Genomic DNA, 24,454 nt, shown 5'->3' on the forward strand with positions numbered 1-24,454 from the left:
AAAAGGCCACCCGAGTGCTCTCTGCTCCTGCACGGATTCTGCTCTGTGGCCTCCAAGCCAAGAGCGGCTGGGTTCTCCCAGCTTTCCCCGAAGTAACCCCTGCTCTCTGTGTACACCTGCCGCAGGCTGCTGCATCTTCAGGCTCGGGGGTTGTTCAGCTTTGGTCTGTTCTGTTGTTTCCCCTTTGCTGACCCGATGTCAGCAGTGCCACGGCCAGTACCGACCGTGCCGCGCCCCAACATCCCGGGAGTGCCGCCGCAGCCGCTCCGTGTCCCGCGGCGCAGCCGGCCAGAGCGGGGCCGGACGGTGCTGCGGGCAGCCAGGGCCCCGCGGGCAGCCAGGGCCCCGCGGGCAGCCAGGGCCCCGCGGGCAGCCAGGGCCCGGGCGGTGCCCGCGGGCGGCTCGGAGGGCCGGGGCTGCTCTGACGGCCGGTGCCCGCCCGGGGCCCGCCCGGGGCCCGCCCGGTGCCCGCCCGGTGCCCGCCCGGTGCCCGCGGCGGGCTCGGTGCGCTGAGGGCGGGCGCGGCGCGGCCCCTCCCCGGGGCGGTGCCGGGGCCGGCGGCGGCGGAGCGGGGCCATGGTGAAGATCGGCGTCCAGCAGCCGCCCGCGGCGCTCAAGCCGGACAAGGAGAAGGAGAAGGCGGCGGGGGGCGATGGGGTGGCGGACGCCGTGCTGCTGCCCCCGGGCGCCGTGAGTGGGGCGGGGGCGAGGGGCGGCGGGAGACGGGCGCTGCGGGCGCTGCGGGTTCGGACAGGCGCCGGCAGAAGTGTCCGGCTTCAGCGGCCGCTTCGGGGACTCGGTGGGGACCCGAAGTTTAGAGAAGCGGGGAGGGGATGGGGCAGGGCGGCGACGCCGTCCCTGGGCACGGGAGGGAATGTCCAGCGCGCACGGCGGCAGCGGGACTCATCCCTTCGGGTGGTTTAGCCTGCGGGAATGTAGTTTCGGATTGGTCGTACACGGGCGGATTTCAAATCCGAACGTCTCGGGAGGCGTCGGGTTGGCATGGGGAAGAGGCAAGAGGAGGAAAACAGATGGTGCTGGAGCAAGCAGGGGGCTAAGAGCACACAGCTCTAGACGCTTTGCAGATGGGAGTCGATGTGGAGTTGCTCCGCTGGCTTCGGTTGATGGGTAGGAGAGGGGAACAAGTGCTCAGTGCCTGCAGGGCTTGGGATCCCTCCAGGCACAAGGGGAACGAAGGCACTGGAACCCGCATAGCAGACACGGAGCCGGGGCTGGGGCTGGGCAGAGTTGCGTGGGTCGCCCCCGGACGGTGTGAGCCGTGGCCGGGCGCTGTCGGGCAGGGCTGGGCACGTACCAGGGGTGGCACGGCCAGTGCCCCTCTCCACTGTGGACAGTGAACCAGGCACTGCTGTGTTTGGCAGAAGCTGGGTGCTTCTGAAGTCTCTGGTGCAAGTGGAGAACCCCACTTGCCAGCCCTGCTGGGTGAATTCCACACTGTGTCGTGGGAGGGTGTTGTCCTGAGCTGGGCCTGGCCCACAACATCAACTCTGCATTATTACAGCACTTTCATTTCAGAGAAGTCCTAAATGGCATTTCTGTATTCCTCACAAATCCCTAGGCTGTGAATGTGGTCTGATCATTTACTGAACCCTAGTATCTCTCTGACTCAAAAAACAATATGGGAGCTGTGGTTTTGCTCTGTTCCTGGAGCATTGCAGAGTGTTCCTCCTCGTCTGCCTCACCAAACAAGTGGGAATTGCCCTGGAGAAGTGCTTTGCAGCAGGGGCTTCGGGAGGCTGCTCTGTTCTGCAGAGTTGAGGGAGTCACACCATGATGATCTCTCCCATCACACACGATGCGCTTGCAGCTCTTGGCTGTGCTGCCAGGGTCTGGCTGTGCTCAGTCTGTCATGGTTGCATCTGTTAATCTCACCCCAAGGAGCTCTGCAGAGACCTGGGGGAATGTGGCTGACTGTGACCTCTTGGTGATTTCCCAACTGTATTTCTTAATTACAAACTAAGGTGCTAGTTTTCTTCCTGCCTCTGATGTTCAACCCTGGAAGCTGACTATCACACTGGACTTCCAGCTCATCCTGCTATTAAACCAGCTTTTCACAGCCAGAAACTCAGCTCTTCTTTGATCGTGCATGAGTTCAGGCAGGATCCATCTATTTCTCATGAGCACTGAGAAAAGGAGTTTAAAAAGTAACAAAGTAACAGAAGCTTTTTTTTTTTATCATTACTGCTGCCAGATCCCAGCAATCAAAATTATTCTGATTCAGGTCCTGCCAGATGTATGAAATTGGCTTAGGTAGCAAATAATAAATTTTGTGTTTTTACGTTGCCTTGGGCCTTTCTCTGGCTCCTGGGAGGCATGGTAGTGTTCTTTTAAGACCACCTTTGTGAGCTACAAAGGAACTTAAAATCATGAATTTAGAACAAAGACTCTTCAACAGTCTCTTGATTCCAGCAGACAGACATGTAAGAACATCAGCGTGAGACCCATGAAGTAAGGGCAGGAGTGGGTTACAGTGAGTCTGTGTGGCACAAGGACATCTAGGGAGCAGCACATCCACTGACATCAGGTGGCCTTTTCCTGATGATGTTTTTCAGACTATGACAGTGGATTCTTTGGTGTGCCTGGGCTGAGCTGGACCTTTGCCTTTGTTAAACACCCAACTTGTGGCGTTGGTCTTTCTGTAGCCAGGCTTTCTTGCCATACTCCCGCTTCTGCTGCCAATAATTTCTGTCTGTGTGTGTCTTTCTCTAGCTGCCTCACAGCAAAATGGCATTGGTGACATGCAAACAAGATGCTCTGCATTCCTTTCCTCTTTGATCTCATAACTTCAATCCCAGTGATAGGAGCCAGAGCTGGGAGATGATTCAGCGGCAGCTTCCGCAGCCTGTGAATTTTGGCAGGTGCTCGGTGAATGCAAAGATACGGCAGGCAGGAAGATGTCTGTGATGCTAATGTGGCCTGAAAAGTGGTAGGTGAGGAGTCGTGACAGCAAGCTTGCATGTGCTGAGCCTTGTTTCTCCCCTGCCCAGCTTGGCTTGAATTGGGAAGAACATGCAATTTAAACTCCTGTCAGAAGAATCCACATAATTTTGAGACTGTTGCAAGACTTTAACAGCTCACAGAAGAAACAGTCTTGTCATTAGTAGGAACTGTGGGGATGTAGCAGCCTTGAGCAGGAGGCAGCTTGAGGTTGTGCAGCCAGTAAAATAATCCGTTGCGTTCATTGGAAAATATTTTTTCAGATGCAAAATAGTATTCAGTGAGTTTTAATTGAACTTTATGTTTGCAGTCTGAAATGGAAACAAATACACAGGCTGTGTCTTTAACTGCTCTGGGAAATACACTCCTTGTGATTGTGATGGATGTTGAAATCCACAGGAACCAAATAAAACTGATGGTTGGAGCTCTCTAGCCAAAACGTGGGTTGGGTTTTTGGTTTTTTGGGGTTTTTTAATCTCTTGTGCACCCCACTAATAATTGCTCATTGTTTGGCAGAGACAGCATGAAAGCCAGAGGAGAAGGGGTTTCATTAAAATCTTCTGCCTCACCTGGTGTAGATGAAAAGTCCTGGAGGGCAGAAGCACCTCTCATCCCTCTCTCTGTCCAGAGTGGACTTTGGCTGCCCCTGGCCGAGGGCTGTGCCCAGCACTTGGTGCTGCTGCCTGGGGAATTGTGCCTTACAGCCAACACTGCAGCACAGGCTGGTGTCTGGGGGTTTGCAGGCAGTGGGAACACATCTGTGTGATCCAGGGGCTGCTTTCACAGAAACCTGTTGTCCTGCCTCCGGGAAGGGAAACAGCTCCTGCAGTCCTGTTTGTCTCTGGAAGGAAGAGCAGGGCAGTGTTTGCCCAGGTCTGGCTGATGTGAGAGAAGAGCTTCATGGGCCAGGCAGGACTAGGAGAGCTCTCTCCATGTCCACAGGCCCGGTGAGCCTGCTGGAAACTGCTTGGCAATGGCTCACAGGCCCGGGGGCTGCGAGGGGCTTTCCAGGCTGCACACAATTGTGTCTGCAGGGTGTGACTGATGTTTTGCTCTTGGTTGGTTGCAGTAATACAGGGCTTTGATTTGGTGCCTTTCATCCCATCTGCATTCCCAAAGTCTTGACAAGACTCAGTGGTCTTTGGATCACACCCTTCCTGGTTGTGTGGAGAAGTTTCCCACGAGGAGCTGCTTGCTGCCTGGCACTGGATCCATCCAACCCTGCACTGTCTGTGTGATCTCTTTGTAGCTGCACCTCCGGACCTCTGTCGGGTGGGTGCCTCAGCTCCTGGCTGATGGCTGAGCTGCCCAAGCCTCCTCCCTGTTGCCACAGCTCCCACACCCACCGTGGTTGCCCTGTTTGACAGAAAGAGTGGGGCAAAGCCTGGAAACATGTGAGGAGCACGTTCCCTGAGGGCCCCTCTGCTGCCCAGGAAGCTCTGTTCCCTGTGAGGAGCACATCTCCCCAGTGAGGAGCAAGTCTGCTGTGGATGTGGAGCTCTTAAGTGGGCACATGGTGCCTCCCTGCTGGGGCTGGTGGTGTGGGCCTGCCCTCCTGCCTGTCCTGATGCTCAGCTGGGCATGGTGAGCTGGGAATGCTTTGCATTCGCCCGAGCAAGCCCAAGAGGATCAGCTCTGCATGGTGGCAGCAGGACAGCAGTGCCACTTCTGGCTCTCCCAGGGGTCTCTCCAGAGCTGGGTTCCAGCTGGGGCAGGTGGAGGAGCAGTGGCTCTTTGGGCACTTGGAGCAGAGTCACAGCAGCCTGTGGACTCCGCCGTGCCAGTGCAACGTTGGGTTTTGTGAGTGACTTCTTTGCAGAGTGTTGTGAGGTGGGAGACAGATGGCGAGGGAAGGGGATGTGAGGAAGAGTCTTTTAAAGAGGCTTTTTCACAGAGCAAGCTGTAAATTCAGAGAGAGAGGAAGGGAAAACTTGCTGGCAGCAGTGTGGATTGATTGTGCTCATTGACATGTTTGCAGGCTTGAGTCCAGGCTTGAGGCTCTCGAGCTGCGGGGGCTCTCACCATGTTCAGGCTTAGGGAGCTGAATGTGGTAGATCACAATTTTAAGAAGCAGCCTCCTGTAACACAAGGTTATTCCTGGTCTTTGCCCAACCCTCTTATAACTACGTGGGCTGAAGTGATGACTTCTTTTCGTGGCCTGTATGGAGTTGTCAGCTTAAAGAGAAGCACTGTCATTTGATTTTGGTTCTCTGTGGTTTGAGGACGCCTTGGAAGCAGGTCTGAATTGAAAAAAAAGGTCTCTGGACCCTTGCAGGATCTGCTCTAATGAAATACTAGACTTCAGTGTCTTATTGGACTCCAGACATGAATATTTGATATTCCAGCTGAGCATGACAAAGGATCTGGCTAAAACTGGCAGAGGGATTAGGACAGAGAGTGTCTATTCCATGCAGAAACATTATAAATGCAACCGAATTTTGAAACATGACGCTGTCTTTCACCAAAGAGATGGAAACTGAAGAGCTGGAGACAGAGGAACTGGAAATATCTCTCTAGAGGTGTGTGTTCTCCCAAAGCTGGGGGAGAGCTGGAGCCAGCCCAGCTTTACATGGAGAAGCTTTTCACCTGGGAAGAGCCTGTCGCATTTACCCCCGTTGGGCACAGCAGTTCTGGTGAGATGTTTTATTTTTTTTTGCAAAACACAGAAAACCAAGAAATACCTTTAAAATGGAGAGTTTCAAAGGGTGCAAATGAACCAAAGGTAAGTATGGGACAGAAGCCCAGAGGAAGGGAGCTGCATCCAGCAGAGCACTGCAGCCACGTCTGGAGAGATGGAGGATGTGTCCTTTTGTGCCACTCTGCAGTTCCTGATATTGTGCTACCAACTGTTTTTGCTCATTACAAAGTTTACAGGAGATGGAAAAGGCATTTTCACTTGTAGACATGTATTTTCTTCCCAAGTGATGTGTGAGAACCTAGGAATGTTTGGGGTTTTTTTTTAATGCCAGTGTTACCGTTTGAGGGAGGACAGTGTGAGGGTGCTGGGTTTTTTCACTCTTCTCTCTGCACTTGCTTTTCAGAGTTGTCTACCTTGGTGCCATGCCCTACCTTTGAAGTCAGTTTGAACAACAAAGAGAAGGGTAAATTTGCCTCCTCTCTCTTGCTGTTAAACTCGACACCTTTGCTTTGTGGTGAATTTTCAAGTGCAGGATTGACTGTTAGAGTTTTCCTATGCTGTTGCTGGGAGAAGAGATAATAGCTGTCAGCGTTCCAGAAGGGAGCAGTGACTTCATTTTATGGTGTGACACTGTGCAAGTCCTGATTTTCAGGGAAGAAGCAAATGCTGTTACCTGAAGTCTGGCTCCTTGAAGACGATTGAACTTGCCCTCCAGGAGATGCTGGACTCTCCCCCTCTGCTCGGAGTGATCGGTGCAAGTTTCTGGCTGTGACTGCCCCTCTTGTCTGCAGAACCGGCAGAAGGCAGCACCTTGAGTGATCTTGGGCATGGCTGTGTCCTTTCTTCTGGTTTTTTGGGAATCAGTCACATCTAGAGGAAGAGTGGGGAGGGACAGTGCTACCTTCATTGGCCATAGCCAGATCAGCAGTGTGTGGTGAGGGCAACTTGGTGAGGTCCAGAATGGCTGATTTGACCATCTCTGCCTGGCTTTACTGGCAAGCTCCGAGGTGGGTGATGTGATTTTAAACTGTACACAGCCAAAAGCTCTCCAGACATGGAGCTTTCTGGGGGAAGCAGTGTGAGAGCCCACTGGCAGTGTCCAGGTGAGTTCTGGGCCCAGCTCTGCTCTGCTCTGGTGCTTCATTAGCATCCAAAGGCATCACTAGAGGTGAAAAACTTCAGGTGAAATCACGTGAAACCTTTTGATGTGTCTTTTCCCTGTTACATTTTCTGCTTTCAGATGCGTTGCCACAGCACCCAATCCTTCACACCTCTTGCAAAATCAGCCTCTGTCTCTCTTGGCTTGTGCCCAGGGCCCTTGGCTGGGTTGGTGGGTGGGTTTGTTTTACATGGGAGCAGTTGTACAATTGCAGTCTGGGAAAAGGGGTGTGTGTCCTGAGGGACAGCTCAGCACTTTGGTGGGGACCCAGGCTCATGCCTTGCTTCTTCCAGGCCGTGCATGATGGTAGAAGCAAACAGACTGTTTTTGGTAGCAGCTCCTCTTCCCTTCACCCGGGAGAAGGAAGACTCAGCTACACCAAGAGCAAGCTGAGTGTTGTTGGCAGTTCCTTACCTCAGTTTCTCAGTGTCCTTGAATATTTTTGGCATTTGTGAGAGGTCTTTTAAGGAGTCAGGTGTCTGCCCACCTGCATATGTCTTTACCTTTGAGTCAAGGCTGTTTTTAAATTTGCCAACCTCTGAGTTTAAGAGCTTCCCCTATTCCCAGAGCAGCTGCTCTGCCTCGCTCTTGCTTGAGCTGCCTTTTGCCTTTCATTGCTCTAGAGAGGTTTTGAGACCCAGCGCCAAAGCTTAACCTCCCTTCTTCTCCTGGAGAAGATTCCCATTCTTTTAATGCCACCTCCCACTTCAGGGGGTCTTTTGTAAAAAGACCTTAAACAACCCATGGCCTTCGCATGGCTGTGCTGGCTCCTTCCCTCTCCCAGGTGAGGTCTGCCCAGGTGCTCCAGAGCCTTCTAGCTGTGGTGTTGGAGCTGCTCCGTGGCAGGGGCTGGTTTTCCCCATCATTGCAGTGAGTGGCCTGGAAATCAGGCCGTGTTCATCAGAATCAGTATTTTGGCAGTCAGGCTGTTAAATGCCCAGGCTGGGATATTTTTTTGCCACTTTGTCACAGCTGTTTATTTTCTCTCTGCCTGCCTCTCTGTACAACATGATGCTCGGGGCGTCAGCTGTGAGCGTGGTAAGAACAGCCTTGTTTTTTAGCAGGGGCTTTGTTGGCTCTGCTAATGCTCTGAATGGTTGTACTCCTGGGAAAAAAAAGGAGAGGGAGGCTGGAATCATTCCAGCTGGACGTTGTTGTCCCTCTGCCAAAAAAACAAAATTTAAAAAAATGGAAATTAATTCCTCACCCCTGTGCAAAGAGGGAGGAGAAACAGCCCCTCAGTTCCAGAAAGGGATGAAAAAAGGAGAAAAGAGGAGATTTTGTATCTCTCTTGCTGATGAGGGAGAAGGAAAATATGATGACTGAGTGCTTAGAAGCTCCCACATGCCAGGCTGCATTTTTAACATCCTGCTGTCTTTGTCATATAGCAACAAAGCTGGGGGTTTTAATTAGCCAGTGGTTGGTTTTGATATTCTAATTTCCAGCACTGTGAAGTGACTCCTGAGGCAGGTGGCTTTGTTGCTAGTCACGTGCTGTGGTGTCACTCAAAGGTGTGATTAGATTCATTTATTGCAACTTCTTTGCCTTCAGCTGTGATAGTCTCTTAATTAAAGGCTTGCTTTTGTTTGTTGGGGTTTTTTTTTTTGCTTCCAGGCATCTTTGTGTCCGCAAGTCATCAGTTGTGTTCTCTGTGGAAATGCTGTTGGGTGGCCAGTGCAAGCACTGCTCAAGGACTGTGAGCAGGGACTTTGGTTGCCTTGGAAACTGTGTGCCATATATATATATATATTTATATTTATATATTTATATTTATATATTTGTGCGTGTTTTCCCCTCTGTCTGCATGCACATGTTTCCTTTTCTGACCTAGGGCATCAGAAATGCCCTTCAGCCTGGAAGGACTCTCCTTCCATGTGTGGGCTCCTTGAGACACCTCTTTTTGCTAGTGCAGAGCTTTGACCCCTCTCAGCCAGGGCAGTTCCTCAGACAGTTTTCCCCCATGGGCTCACCTGGTATTCTCATTTTGCTTCCTCTCCTCTCTCCAGGCATAACTGCTCTTGAGGACAGGACTCATTTTTTGTTCATCTGGCACAGGAGCCTTCTTTGGAGTGTTGGGGGTGCTTTGATGGGTGCCAGGATGCCTTTGCTGTGATATTTTCTCTCTCTGTTCCTCTCCCTCTTCTTGTCTTCCTTTGTCTGCCTTTTTCCTGTGTGTGGTCTCTCACCTCCCTTCTGCAGAGCTTGGCAGGTGCTCCTGTCTGGAGCCTGCAGCCCACCCAGCTTGCCCTGGCCTTCCCTGAGGGCTCTCCACCACTGAGCTCCCCAGTGCTGGAACTCCTGAGTACAGACATGGTTGTCTTTGGGTGGCAGCTCTGGAATTCTTCACCTTACAGCTTATCCCACAAACTCTCCAGTGCTTTTCCTGGAGCAGGGGAGCAGCAGTGAGTGCCAGCAGTGCCCAGCCCCTGCAGGTGTTGTGGCTGCTGGCAGGGGGGTGGGCGGATGAGGGGGCTTTGCTTCCCGTGCAGAAAGAGCAGGCTCTTGGTACAGCCATGGGGGTCACTTTCGCAAGAGAGGACACTCAAAACTAAACTGTCCCATCAGAGGAGAGGTCAGTCCCTTTCCTTACACCTGTAAGAGGCAGCACTGCCATTTCCCAGCAATCAGCTGGGGGGGTTTTGCACTTGAAGTCAGTGGAGGTGCCACCATTGCAAGGCCTCACGTTTTGGAAAGCAGTAGCTGATTTTGCTGTGAATATGGGAATTTATGTGCTGGAGGTAGCAACCTTGAACTGATTTCTTTCTTTTCCCATACTCCATATTGGCCTTTGGCTACCAGAAATGAGTGAACAGCAGGGTAAGATAGATTGTTCTGATGAGGATTTCTTAAGTTTGGAGCCTGCATCCTTTGAGGAAGCCATGGCAGTGTCTGCAGTTATATCAGTGCATCAAACATTGAAAGCTCAGGCTGCTGCTCCCTTGAACAGCGTCCCAGAGAGCAATAACGTATTTTAGATGACATGCTCTCCAAACTGCATCCCTTTGCATTGCATTTCTCTTCTCACTTGTCAGTCATCAGAATCACATCTACTATTTTTAGTCACCCCACGCTTCTTTTCCTGTTGGGTGTGTATATTTAGACACTTGCCAATCTCTGTCCCCTGTTTGTCAGGCCTTGCCACACCAAAAATGAAAGATTTCAAACCCATGTGCTTCAGAAATGCAGGAAAAAGGGTTTGTGGAAGACTCAGAGCTGTTTCCAGAGTTGAAGAAGCAGAAAAGGGCCATTGAGCTGAGCCCATCTCTGCCGAGGCAATGTGCGACTCAGGAAGGGATCGAGGTGTGACACAGCACCTTTAATTTTCTCACTTCTGTCATCTTCAGCAAGACATGGGTGACGAAGGAGCAATAATGTCACATTTCTATTTTTATGACCTTCTCCTGCATTAATGAGAAATTCCAAAGGCAGCATCTCACCAGGTATGGTTCTTGTGAGCAGTTCCTCCAGTGCTGTGTCCAAAGGCTTGGTGCTGTGAAGTTGGGGAGATCGGCTCAGCCACAGGTGCCCAGGAGGTTTCCCTGCTCTGATCACTGTGGCCTTTGAACTTGCTTTCCAAACCTTGGACCAGACATCGTGCCCAGCCAGCCAGGCTTCTGTCCACCATTCCCTTGTAGGAGAACTGTTCCTTAACCATTCAGTACCAAACAGGGATAACCAGAAATCAACCATTTTCATCGTGTCCTCAGCAAGACCTGAAATTCCAAAGAAAATCCACAGTCTGAATTAGGACTTTTCCCTACCCCTCAGGCTACTTTCAAGCCTCCTCTACCCCATGGTCTGTTTCATGCCTCCATCCTTTCCCGTCTGGGTGTTTGCTGCCTTTGCTCTGTTCCTGTGCTGGCCCCATAAGCTGGCAGGGCACTGAGTCATAGTGAAGAGCCTGTTTTATCTGAGGAAAGAAATTCCTTTTTATATTCCAATATCCTGTCTGCTGCCGGCCGCTGGGTTGAGTGTCTGAAAGCAATCATGCCTGCGCAGTGGAGCAGAGTCAGCATGTCTGGGAGCTCAGGCTTGTGTGTGGAGATGCCTCTGACTCTTCCCAGTGGCATGAAGGATTAGCAGGACGATGCCAGGCAAAACCCCGAGATGTGCAGGTGCTCTTTGTGATGGGTGGGTGCTTTTTCCCCCACTGCCCATGCAGGGGAGGAGCGAGCTGTGGCTTCCCCTTGGGTTTTAGAGTGTAAGGAGCTCTACCCATTGCCTCTTCTGAGATGGTCCGCTGGAAAGGGGGCTGGCCCAGCCCTTTCTGTAGGGTCAGCAAAGTGGCACTGCCAAAGAAAAGGGAGCAAAGAAGAGATCATTGTGTGGGTGGCAGTGGGATGCTCTGCAGAGCTGTGGGTGTGTCTGTGCATCCTCCCCACGTGCACATCTGTAGTGCCTGGACCATGGACATGCTGCCCTTCTGCCACTGCTGTTGCTTTTCCTTCTGTCCTTTCATGGAGGAGCAAATGAATGTTTACCTTCTGCTCAGCCCATGGAGGGGAGGAAGGGCCTTATGTTCATTTTCGTGCAAAGTATGTCCAGCTCTTGGAATATTGTGTTTAAAGCAACGAAAAGAGGAAAGCCCATTTACTCAGCTGAAATACCTGTCCCTGCCTCTGCCCAGGGATGGTTTTGACCCCAACCTTTTCCATTCCTCTTGGCCAAAAAAAACCCAAGCTTGATCAAGGCAGAAAATTATTAGGATGACTTGTTTCAAGCAGTATGTCTGCTTAATGAATTTTCTGGAATATTGTTAAACATCTGGTGAATGTACAGCCTTTTTTTGTGTCAATATTTTCATTTTTTTCTTTTGGAAATGCACACCTTGAAGGCATGAATTGCTCTTCAGGAAAGCCCTGCTGCCAAGTCTGATTCTCCCCTTGCTGGGGAGCCAGGCATTCTTAGGCAAGAAGAGATGGAAATCAGCTGTGATGGATTTTCTGTTTTTTAGAGTACCCTGTTTGCAAACAATTTTACTGGAGGGACTGGGGGTCCTGTGGGAAAGGAGGTGTGTAGTAGCACGAGCAGGGCAGCAGCCTGTGGAACAAGCTTCTTGGATTTTTCCAGGCTGTGGCAGATTGGTTTTCCTGGGTGAAGAGCTGTTAGAGCAGGCTGTGCACTGCTCCATCCTTGGGCTCTCAGCACTGGGGACGCCTCTAGCCCCAAGCTGAGGTGCAGACTGACGTAGCTGCTTTTAAATTGTCATTTATTCACAGTGGTAAAGGCTGGTGGCCTTTCCATCTGCTGGGCTGGGAGATGGAGACACATTTTTAGTCAGTTTTTTCCAGGTGATTTTTATGCATTGTTTTGCAGGACTGTGCTAACTGTTCCCCTTGGCCTGTCTGGGGCATTTTTAACCTCACTGCCTAAATTGCTGCTTCATCAGAATGGTTGCTGTTGATTTTTTTCTTTCCTCCCTCAGAATTTGGGGGTTTGTTTAATAACTTCTTCCAGAGCAAAGCTCTGCTTTGCTTCTCCCACCTTCTCCCACAGCGCAAGGCTCAGGCACTTTTCCTGAAGCCAGAAATGTTTTGTAGGGAGCAGAACTCATCTGTGGCAGCGAGCAGTCTCACAGTGTCTTTGGTCATGCAGAGAAGACAGAGCTGCCCTAGCAAGCAGCAAACCATTGAGGGCTTATTTCCCCTCCCTACCATTCTTCAAACACAGCTTTTCTTCTGGTGGGAGTATTTTTTTTTGTCCTTTGAGTTGCTGTGTCCTCATGAAGCCTCTCCAAGCCCTCCCTGGAGTCAGCACTGGCAGGAGCAGCAGTGCATTAACCGCCACAGCAGCCTGGCACCTTTCTGATATGGTTCACTTGCAGAGCATTAAACATCTTCTCGGCCTTGCTTCAGTGTCAGGAGATCTCCTTCCTCTTCACCCCTACCATCTGCACTCTTTCTGTGATGACAAGTATCTAGGGAAAGCTGTTTTTGTGAAACACTTGACATCCAGCATGACTTTCTTGTCCTAGCAGTTCATGTCAGAGAGCCTTTAAACTTCCTCTGGTAATGTGATTTTTTTATTTCTTTTTTTTTCTGTTCTTTGTGGCTTGTCAGAGTTGCTGCGCATTGTGTGCAGAAGGCGAGGGAAAATGTGATATTTTTCAGCTTGCTCATCCCTTTATTTGCTGGAGGAGCAGCAGCAAACTGATTACAGTGATCCTTCAGTGCAGGGAGCTGGCGGTGAATCGAGGTGCTGTGGGTCTTTCAGCACCTGGGATGAAGGAGAAATAAATGTAGATTAATTTCTCCTGGAGGTGTGCTGGAATTGTAGCTCTCCCAAAGCAATTTGGTCTTGGCAGTTATCAGGCTGAATGTGGCTAGGAATAAAGAAGGCAGTGTCTGTAGGAGTCCTCGTTGGCTGGGGGTGGAGCAGGTAGGAGAGGGGCTGCAGGCTCCTGGCTCTGCCACTGTTCCTGCATCTCAGTGGAGCTCAGGTGAACCCCCACCTGGCTGTGTCCCCACGGGTGCCTCAGTGACACTGGGGTGTCCTAGGCTGGGACAGGAATGATGCCTCCAAGCCTGGCACTGAACTGCTGCTCTGGCAAGGGCTGCTCCAAGGTGGGGAAAGGGGAAAGAGGTGTTCACTGCCAGCTGGGCTGGGCAGAGCTGCTCTGATGCCACCAGAGGGTGGCAGGGGCCCAGGAGTCTCTCCCATTGGGGCTACAGCACTGGCACCACCCTGTGTGTCTTGGCCACATTATCCTGGAGAAGCATCTCTTCCTTTAAGAAGTGAGGAACCTTAGAAATGAGAGGCTGATGTTTGCTTTTCAGTCTGTTCCTCCCATTCGTAGCAGTCTCCAAGTAGCTGTGGGGACAGTGTCTGTGCAGTCAAATACATCAGATCACAAACTGCACTGAGGGAGTTAATCTGCAGGAGCCCTCCCTGGTGCCTCTCTCCCCTGCCTGCCTGCTCAGCTGAGGGCAGCTTTCAGCTCTTCTGTGTGGAAACTGGGGCATCTCTGAACCAGCTTCTTTCATCTGCTTCTGAAAGGCCTTACATCGTCCTGCTTAACATTTTGAAGGGTTATTTTGGTAGTAAAAACAAGAGCATCATAGGTTGGGATGAGCTGTCTCTAGGAGGTAACCCTGCCTTTGCACTGCCCTCTGTTTTCAGGGCTGTGACAAGGTGAGCTGGCTACTGTCTGTACAGATTGGGCAGCACTCTGAAAAGGACAGGTATGTTTTCTCTTGATGCTCTGTCCATTTTCCTGGGAGCTGTGCTGCAATGTGCTTGAAAATGAAGTTGAGATCAGCGCATCTATTTGTGTCAGCTCACCCCGGCAGGGCCAGGGGGTACCTTCTCTGGGACCAGTAATTCCCATCACAAAAATTTCCAGTGAGAAATTCTGCCATTAGTGGCAGCATTTCAACAACAAAAAAATTGACTATAAATACATAAATGCTGTTACATTCAGTAGCCAGAAACTCTTTAGTTCCTGATTCAATTTTTTTATTTTTGGTCAGTTTTTATCGCCCACTGAAAGAAAAGCTTCTCTTTGTTCTGAAGAATTGGTGGGAAGCTGATGATATGTATGTCTGTGTATGTTCACACACATACACGCACACACACACACTTTTTTTTAATACAAATAACTATGTATGTATATAATGTACGTAGTTTATGTGTCTGGGGTAAGGGAGGCAAAATGCACAAGAAGTGTTCTACTGTTGCCAGGTGTGAAATAGCTTTGCAGGGCAGTGCCTGCCCTGTTCATTGCACAGCACAACCTCTTTGGATGGAGGAGCAGGCTGCAGTGCCCCAGAGCACCCTTGGGATGAGGAGCAGGCTGCAGTGTCCCGGAGCAGCCTTGGGATGAGGAGCAGGCTGCAGTGTCCCGGAGCAGCCTTGGGATGAGGAGCAGGCTGCAGTGCCCCAGAGCAGCCTTGGGATGAGGAGCAGGCTGCAGTGCCCCGGGGAGCGCTGACAGTGCCGTGGTGTGTCCCGCAGGAGGAACCGGGCGCCGCGGTGCAGGGCCGCCGCTCGTCGCTCAGCGGGGTGTGCTACGTGACCATGGGCCTCCTCGTGCTGCTGCTGGGGCTGGTCTTTGCCTCGATGTACGTGTACAGATACTTCTTCATCACCCAGGTAGGAGTGACTTGGGAAGCACTTCTGGCTCCATCAGCCTGAGCAGCCAGACCACCTCTGAGAGAGGTGCTGCTGGTTTTTGTTGTCCTGCACTGTGGTAACTCAGGAGCCAGGCTGCTGGGTACTGCAGATGAGGCATTTCTTAAGTGGTATCCTCAGGCTGACCTCCATCTCCAATGCCAGGAAGAGCCTTCCAGAAACCCTCCCCTTCCCTTATGGCTTTGTTTTGCTTTCTTTTTAACTGCATAAAAATATCCTGTCAGTTGTACCTTTTAAACCCCACATCCCTGCTGTCCGGGGTACAGTAGTCTAAAAGCATGGCTTGTGAGGGGAGAACAAACCTGGAGAGAACAGGGGGGTAGAGGCAAGGGAACAGCTTTTTGCAGTAGGTTTTGTAGGCTCTAGAACAGAAAAACTCTGTAGGTGTGACAAAAATAGGTGCTGCTATTAATAAAGCAAGCAGAGATGTAAGAACTAAGTGGGAGATGATGCAGAAAGCGAGCCCTCAAACTCCATTAATTTCAGCACCTTTTCTTCCACATAGTCTTTGCAAAGCCTGGCCTGGCCAAGGCACTGGGCTGGCAGCACTGTGTAGGGTCAGAACACAGGGAATGAGACAGGGCAGAGCTGCTTCTTAAGGAGGAAACTGTGGAGCTCTGGCTTGCTGACTGTTTAGCCAAGAAATCCCCCAGCACTGATTGGCACTAGAGCCTTCATTGTGCTGTGGAGTGGCCATTAGTGAATGAGTTCTCCCAGGACTGCTGCTGCCTTCATCTCTGCAGCCAGCACTTACCCCCTCAGCAGAAGAGTCTTTTTATATACTCTTTTTGTCCATAAATTTCCTTGCTGTCAAATTCATTTGCAGTCTTTGTTTCAAGAATCATTAGTACTTTATTACCTGCTGTCATTTACACCTGACCTGGAAGTGCTGTGACAGCCCCAGGGTTGCTCCCCCCTCACACACAGCCCTGTCCCAGGTGAGGGTACCTGTCACAAGGCTTTTGGTGGAGGCAGTTCCCTAGGAGAAGCAGCCCTGGCCCTGAGGAAGGCCCTGGCAGGGACACCTCCCAGGTTGCTCAGAGGGCAGCAGCTCCTGTTTTGCTGTGAGGTGAATCCACTTTTGCTGCATTTGCCACTCCAAGCTCCAGGGGCATCTAGAAGTGATGCTCTGCTCAGCCCAAGCTTCTGTGCCTCCTGTAGAGAAATGCAATTACTGGAAGCCATAGCTATGGAGGGATGTGAACAGCCTGGTGAGGAAATAGAAGAGCTTGCAGGCAGTCAGTCTGCCTTTCTGAATTACTCCTCATGAGAGCCAGCAGGGAATTCTTTATTCCCTGTGGACCTGGCTAGCATGAAGTGAGATGTGATCATTTCATAAGGATAGTTTGCACTAGGTTCACCAAGAATGTTCTCTGGTAAAAAGATGGATCTTAAAATATCTTCAAGCATCTGATGAATGTTTTACCCAGCAGGGGTACATTCCTGCCCATGTTTGCTGTAGCTGTTGGGGGGTGTGTGTTGTCCCCTGCCTGATCTGTCCCCACAGCTTCCCCGTGAGAGCGTGTTCCACTGCGGCGTCCTGTACGAAGACTCGCTGTACTCGCCCTTCAAAGGGCAGCTGGAGCTGCATGAAGATGTCAAGATCTACATTGAAGAGAACTACGAGCAAATCAATGTCCCGGTGCCCCAGTTTGGAGGGAGCGACCCTGCAGACATCATCCACGATTTCCAGCGAGTAAGGAGCTCCTGGGGCCCCTGGGGGCACAGCATGGGGCTGAGCTGGGTGCACCAGCTCCGTGTTCATGGCCTTGCACTGTCACTGTTGTCACGTGGTCAATTCCTGAGCTGCCCTCCTGCCCCAGGCCCTCTCTGCTTGCTTGGTAGGGAGGTTTGTTTAACGCAGTTTCCTGTCTTCCCTGAATTCCCTCTTCTCACCCATTTCCCAGTCCCAGTTCTCTGAGAGGGTTCAGGTTTGTAATTCCTGTGCTTGGAACGCAGGGTCTGACGGCGTACCATGACATAACACTGGACAAGTGCTACGTCATCGAGCTCAACACCACCATCGTGATGCCTCCTCGCAACCTGTGGGAGCTGCTGGTCAACGTGAAGGTACAGCTGCAGCCCTGCTTGTTCTGCATGCTTTCCTTGAGTTGGCTCTGAGGTGCCAGCTGGCAGCTCCTGGGAAGTCAAAACTGCTGTCTGGGAAAGTAAGACTTGGCCCTGAGTCTTCATGTAGAGTAAAGGCTTCAGCGGGTTTAGCTGAAATATTGTTTGTGCAGACAACACAGTAAGGCTGACATCGTGATCACCCTGACCAGGGAGACACAGAGAAGCAGCAGATTCCTTCCCTATGGTGTTTGCTGATTGTAGGAATCAAGGGAAAAAAGAAAAAATTCCTTTCACCCTCCTGTGGTTTGCACTGTGGTTTGCCAGTTGCAGAGCTCTCAGTGTCCCTTGGGGAGGAAGGAACGGGCCTTCAGCATTCACCTTCTTGGGGGGGAATCTCTGCTGCTCTCCCTGCTGGGCTGCAGCACCAGGCTTGGGCTCATGCAGTTGTGCTCACAGCCAGCATTAATTTGGTTTAGTACCAGCGATTTGTTCAGTTCAGAAGCCTGGGCTGCTGAAAGCAGCCATCTTAAAATAGAATACTATTTAATCTTCTCAGCAGGAAAAAAGCACAGGATTTTTCAGACTGCAAAAAAGTACGCATCTGGCTCAGTCTTCTGCAGGTAAATCAAGGCACTGAGCCTGGGTCTTTTATCACTCCTGTGAGGGTCTGTTTAAAAGAAAGGGGGAAAAAAAGACAATCTACTTCTTACTCTTTCTTAAATTCCCTTTGCTCACTTCCTGCTGTATGCAGTGCGGTGAACTTTGCAGCAGTTAAGCTCAGAAGCAAACAGTTATGCCTGGAGAGATGCCTGATCTCCAGTCCCTGTCAAACTCCTGGTTTGTTTCCTAGCAGTCCTCACAATTCCATGCACTGTGACTGTTTGGCAAATGTGCTGGGAACCCCGCTGGGGTACAACACACATTTACCTACAACTCACTCCAGACCTGTCGCAGCTTCTGACCGTGGCAGGTGACCAGTTCCTGGGGCAGAGGGACATGGAAGGACAGGATTGCACAAGTTGAGAGAAAACAAGTGAGAGACTGGGAGTGCTGGTCACATCCTAAAATAACAGATATAAACTCACGGTCAATGAAAATTGTGCATTGTCATTGAATTTAAAAAAGGGATAACAGTACAATTAAAGTGGTCTTATGTGCTTGAAGAGCCCAAAGCAAGTGTGGGTTGAAATAACCTCCTGATTACTGAGATGGGTGTCCAGTAGTGTCCAGTCTGTCTGTGGAGGCTTTAACCTGTACCTTGGACATACTGTTTTAGAGTGGTTAGCTTGGTTTCGGGCTCAGGAAAAGTTTTTCACCACAAGGACAGTGAAGCAGTGGAACAGGGTGCCCAGGGAGGTTGTGCGGCCTCGAAATTCTTGAAGGTTTTCAAGACCTGATGGGATAAAGTCCTGAGGTCCCTCCCCAGCTGTGATCCTGTGGGCCTGTGATCTTCCTGGCCTCGTGTAGGGGGGGCCTCGCTGGTCAGACTGAAAGCTCAAGTTTCCTCCTGCTGTAGGGAAGATCTTTATGACCTTATGACTTTCCCCACTGCTCAAAAGTGCTGCTTTTTGGATTCTCAGCTTTGTTGGTCCTTGGACTTGGAGACTTTTCCCTTCTCTGCATCTCTGAATGCAGTCAAGTCCCTAATAAATGAGACTAATTCCCAGCAGAAAATTTAGTTTTGGACCTGTTCAGTGACTGCAGTCCTGTCTCTAGAATCAAATCACAGTCAGCAAACACCAGTGGTTTGCTCCAGCAGACTAGGGTAGCACAGGGAGTTGGGGAACCTCCTTTGCTCTTTTCCTCCCAGCCAGCCTGGTGCCAGGGTGCCCCTTTGCAGAGTGGCTGCCACATGCCCTGCGCCTGCTTCTTTCAGTACAGGTGTGACAGTTCAGTGACCAGGCCTGCATCACTGTCTGACATAAAAGGATGGAGGAATGTTCCCCCCATGCAGCAGCAGGAGATTGGAGGTGACCCAGTTAAATGGTGGATGATCCACATCTCTTGCAGAATGCAAGATGCTCAGAGCTTTAGCTTGCTGAAGTTCTTGGCAGAGACTTGAAGGTATTGTCCTTGTTGCACAGTCGAGCGATGGAGGAGTGGTGATTCCCCCTTCACCTGCCTCAGCTATTTCAGTCTGAGACTGAAGAAACTGGCTTGTGTCTCATGTCTGTCTCTCTGAGCCCTCTCCTCCAGGCCAAGGGTACAGCACATCCTGAGCCCCAGCCCTGGCTGTCACCATGACAGCCCCTGCCAGGAACTGCTCGTATCTCATGCCCCCCTGCCTTCTCCCCTGAGAATCAATAATGGAATTTCTTGCAGAACTGTTGTGTTAGTGCAGTACAAACTGGCACTAACTGTCTAATCCTGCAGTGTTAGAGGACAGCCTTATTGATCCACCTGGCTGTGCCAGCCCAGCAACACAGCACTGAGTTAAGGTAGTGTGTTTCCAGGTATGTCTCTGTGGAGATAAGCAGTCCTGGGAGACAGAAGAGGTGATATTTGAAATGGTGCTGCTATTGCTTGCTTTTCACCTTGAGTATGCTTACCTTGTCCCCAGCGTCTGACAGTTCTTTTATTTCTTTGACTCTTCTTAAGGAAAGGGGACCAGAGGTGATGCTTTGCTTCATGACCTAGTTAGCCTCTACTCACAAGCGCCCCCCGACTGAAGCTGCACTTGTTACACAGCTGTTTGTTGCTACAGCAATGTCCAAACATGAAAGATGCCCTGAGCACCTGGGAATGAACTTGCAGAGAGTCTCCTGTGCTGAGCTGAACTCTTTCCCACAGGGAAAGATGTGACCTCCATCTCTGGGGGGGCACACAGAAACCCCATTTTTTCCATCTCCTGGTAGCTTTCTGCCATGACACCTCACTCATCACCCTGGTCTTCATAGTGGCCTCTACCCTAACAGCAGGGATGTCACTGCCCCAGACGCTCCCGGGGCAAGGAAGGCGTGTGGAGAGCTCAGTTCTTCTCTGAATGTGATGCCCACGGCCCATCTCTAGGCCCCATTCCTGTGGGCAGTAAGGGCAGGACATCACTGTGGCTGTGCTGAACGGACCAGAGGGGAGAGGGGAATGTTGGAATCTGGGCTGGTGGTTTAGGGTTTAGCCTTTTGAAGTAAATGTAGAATGCATATTTCAGCGGAGTTCCTGGAATTTTGGGCAAGCTTTTATTTCGCTCCAGATGGGATTGTTGTACTCCCAGAGTTACAGTTTTGGGCATCCTGCTCTAAAATTTGGGTCGGTTTATAACAGGGTTGATCCTACACTGACTTCACCCCTTATGTGCACATTCCATTTTTGGATCTAATGTGGTTTGTGTGCAGTGTGCTAGGAGAAAGGGACAGTTTCCTGCAAGGACAAGGACACATGTTAACTGGCCTCAGTAAGTGGAGCTCGAGCCTTCCAACAGTGACTGAATTTTCTGCACTTTGGTCGTCTGTGGTGCTCTGTGCGAAACAGTTGCATTCAGGGAGGAGATCGTGGCAGTGTTTCTGCCTAATTTTGGTGGAAACTCTGTCGTTTCAGAAGGGGACATACCTGCCTCAGACGTACATAATCCAGGAGGAGATGATCGCCACGGAGCACGTCAGTGACATGGAGCAGCTGGGCTCCTTCATCTACCGCCTGTGCAGCGGCAAGGAGACGTACCGGCTGCGGCGGCGCGGCGCCCGCCGGCGTGAGAGCCCTGCCCCGTCCTCACCCCACATCACAGCCCTGCCCCATCTCTTCACCCCACATCACAGCCCTGCCCCATCTCCTCACCCCACATCACAGCCCTGCCCCATCTCCTCACCCCTCATCACAGCCCTGCCCCATCTCCTCACCCCTCATCACAGCCCTGCCCCATCTCTTCACCCCACATCACAGCCCTGCCCCATCTCCTCACCCCTCATCACAGCCCTGCCCCATCTCCTCACCCCTCATCACAGCCCTGCCCCATCTCCTCACCCCACATCACAGCCTGCCCCATCTCTTCACCCCTCATCACAGCCCTGCCCCATCTCCTCACCCCTCATCACAGCCCTGCCCCATCCTCCTCACCCCTCATCACAGCCCTGCCCCATCTCTTCACCCCTCATGACAGCCCTGCCCCATCTCCTCACCCCACATCACAGCCCTGCCCCATCTCCTCACCCCTCATCACAGCCCTGCCCCATCTCCTCACCCCTCATCACAGCCCTGCCCCATCTCCTCACCCCTCATCACAGCCCTGCCCCATCTCCTCACCCCACATCACAGCCCTGCCCCATCTCCTCACCCCTCATCACAGCCCTGCTGTGGCTGGTGCAGCCGTGCTGGCCTCTTCATGGCCAGAGTGGGGTTTCCCTCTGGGGTTTCCCTTGAGGTATTTCCCATCTAGTTGATGGAAACCCAGCTTCAGGATGCTGCTGCAAACGGGTGCTGGCTGCTGTGTTTGTGTTGTCCATCAGCCTGATAGAAACTTTGCAAAAATGGTTGCAGAAGCCAGCGATTCATTTACACGTTGGCTCCTGGGACTGAACTAACAGCAATGCTGTTGGGAACTGTTTGGAAAATTTCCCTAATGAAGGCACCTGATTCAGTGGCAGCTATTAAGAGCAGATTAGATCTGCAAATTGCCTTTAATTAATTAAGTTCCTAATAGTATGGAAATCGTTGTGAAGAGGGAACATGGGAGTGTGTAAAAATGATTTCATGGAAATCAGCAATGTGTACCTTATATTGAAATGGTAACATTGCTGCAAAATACTCTTTAATACCGGTATTTGTATTAATTTGCTTTTAAGGTATACTTAAAGGCTCACCTTGAACGTGGTCCTACAGTCAGCTGGGTTTGGATCTCTGGGGAAGCTTCAGGGTGCCGAGGTCCCCATGGCTGTAGCTGCTGGTTCTTTCCCAGTGGGAGCTGCACTGCCGTGCAGGAGCTGCTGGCATACTCTGTTTGTTGCTCCCATGGAGCCCTGGCACAGTCCTGCTTGTCATTGGGGCGCCATGGATTTGCTGTAAGGGGGGAGGATCTGCCAACAGAGCTGCCCAGAGCTGAGGACCTGCATTTGAAGGGCATGGGGAAGTGTTACCCAAAGGGAAGCATTACCCAAGGCTGGGGCCACAGCAGGATCAGGCACACAGGGATACAAACAGCCAGAGAGGAAGTGGCTATTTTAAACACTTCTTGGCTGCATCCAGGGCTGAGCTCTGTACCAGCCTGTGGCTTCTGCTGATTTCTTGAGGCTTTCTGGTCCCTGAGATAACACTGAGATGCTGTCAGTTGATACCAGCTCTTTCCAGGTGACACCTTCAGCCCATGGCAGCTCTTACTGCAGGACTATATCCTAGAGAAGATTGTTAATTCTTCCAAAGGCAGATAATGCTGCTTTCCATATGGGCTGTGTTATCCCCATATTTCGGTGTTCAGGAGTTGCATCTCATCTGCTTTACTTCCCCTCCTTGCTTTGGTTCTTACAGATTATCATTTGTTGATTCACCTCTCTCCTCTCTTTCAATCACTTTAGGTATCAGCCGACGTGAGGCTGGAAACTGTCATCGTATTCGTCACTTTGAAAACACTTTTGTGGTCGAAACTGTTATCTGCCAAAAGTCATGAAGCCACTCTCCAGATGTAACCTTCCTTGGCTTTGCTTGCACACACATGCACACACATGCTCTCAGCCCTCTCTTTAGACATGGTAATCTGGCTACTTTTTATACTCCCCCCAGCTTGTGCAGCTCTAACCTCTGGGGTCCTTTGTGGCCTTTTCTTCCCTGCTACCTACCCAAGACATTTGTTGGGCTTAAATTTACACAGTGCTCAAAGATATCTGGGAGTAGATGCAGCTTCTTCCACACCACAGGATGGAAATCTCTTTTGAGAGCAGCTTTGGGTAGAAGGGATGACTGAGAAATAAGAATGCTGGAAATAGATGCTCTTTTCCTGGCTGAGCAGTTTCAGGCTGGGATATTGCTCTGAGGCAGCCTTGGCACTGGGACAGAGGGTAAATGCACAAGAGGAGGATTTCCATTTTGGTGCTGATGTAATGACCTAAACCTGGTGCACTTAGGAAAGGAATAGTTGTGAGGCTACAGACAGGGCAGTTTGAGAGCTCAGTAGAGGGAAGGTTGTGTCAGCAGCACTGGTAGTTACTGATAAGTGAAGAAGCAGGTTTTTCAAATCTTTTAACAGAATGTATTCTTGTGTAGCTCCTCCAGTGAAAGCTGTTTTGATAGTAATCACTGTAATCCAGCTGTGTATCACATTATCTGCAGGCATCAGTGGAGTACAGATACTGATACAAAGCAAGATTCAGCTGATCAATATACTGCAGAGAAATTGTTTGAACAAAACTGCATTTCTATTGATCGTCAGACAGAAGAATTGCAGAGTAATTAAATATTCTTCCCTCTGTTCCATAAATATAGTTAAAACTAATTAGGTTCTTGAAATGCAGGCAGTTTTTTGGCTTGAAAGAATGGGGTGAGTTTCAGCTTGGCACATTCGTGTTAATTGGTTTCCAGCAGATCTGGACTTGTTCACCATCTGTTGAAATGAGCTTCTTGTTTTGGGAAGAGAAAGGATAAAGTAAATGCAAGTACAATCATTAGCAGAACCAAAAAGCAAAGTTAATGTATTTTAAACTTCTGACTGTTAATTCTATGAGTTAATTATGTGAAAACAAAACAGGATCTCAGGATGGTCATGTAATACAATAGGAATTAGTAGGTCCTTAGAGGCTGAGTATTTATTATTTTATATAAACATAGTCAGCTATAAACATTAATTTCTGTCAAGCAGAGGAGGACACTTTGGTTTAATTCTGCTTTAAGCTTGATGTAAAATGAAGAATTATGTGCACTTCCTGCAGGTTGGTGTGGAAAGTTTCCCACTGCCACATGGATATTTACTTTCTAGCATTGTGTTTTCCCAGCAATAACTTGCTGCTAGCCCCAGCCTTTAATTGCCAAGAGGATGACAAGAAGTGGGTCAGAGAATTGGTTCACTTAATGGAAGCAACTGGTAAATTTAAGCCCTGTGTCTCTCTTCATTTCCAGAAGCCTGCGCCTGCACTCAGGTGACCATACAGGCCTCTTGCCCTCCCCTCTGGTTCTGCATGATTTAACTGGTCATTGGATATGCTAACTGTGCAATCCCGCAGCTGTAAGGACAAACCTTGGTTCTTTGGGGTTAACTAATGTGGTCACTGTTCCATAGGATGAGAATGCAGTTGTCTAGAAAGAAAACATAAGATGCTTTGTATATTTTGTCTGGTGGGAATCTTACTTCTTAGGAAAAACCCATGGGATAATAAAGTCTTTTACCTCTGTTCTGTGAAGTGTGTGTTTGTTTGGAATGGGAAGCACATGCTCTCCACAAAGCTGCTGCTGCTGCTGAGAGGCAGCAGCTGGGGGCCCAGCCCAGTGGGATGGAGGAGCTGGGCAGTGGGAGTTTGCAGCAGTGGGGAGGCCTTTCCCAAGGTGATGGGAGAGCTGTGGGGATGTGGCTGACCCAGTGGGGA

General features: G+C 50.6%; 1 protein-coding gene across 1 annotated transcript; it reads left to right on the forward strand.

Annotated features, from left to right (window-relative positions):
* Positions 1-536: 536 nt before the first annotated feature.
* On the forward strand, positions 537-24,271 carry ITM2C (integral membrane protein 2C). Its single transcript, XM_066193945.1, has 6 exons — positions 537-690; positions 14,709-14,846; positions 16,393-16,581; positions 16,845-16,955; positions 20,490-20,640; positions 22,457-24,271. Exons 1-6 carry the CDS (start codon positions 577-579, stop codon positions 22,546-22,548), a joined length of 795 nt encoding a protein of 264 aa, XP_066050042.1. The 5' UTR covers positions 537-576; the 3' UTR covers positions 22,549-24,271.
* Positions 24,272-24,454: the final 183 nt, after the last annotated feature.

The sequence above is a fragment of the Chamaea fasciata genome, unplaced genomic scaffold, assembly GCF_029207755.1.
Source record: "Chamaea fasciata isolate MVZ Bird 193981 ecotype frontalis unplaced genomic scaffold, bChaFas1.0.hap1 SCAF_11, whole genome shotgun sequence".
Classification (NCBI taxonomy): domain Eukaryota; kingdom Metazoa; phylum Chordata; class Aves; order Passeriformes; family Sylviidae; genus Chamaea; species Chamaea fasciata.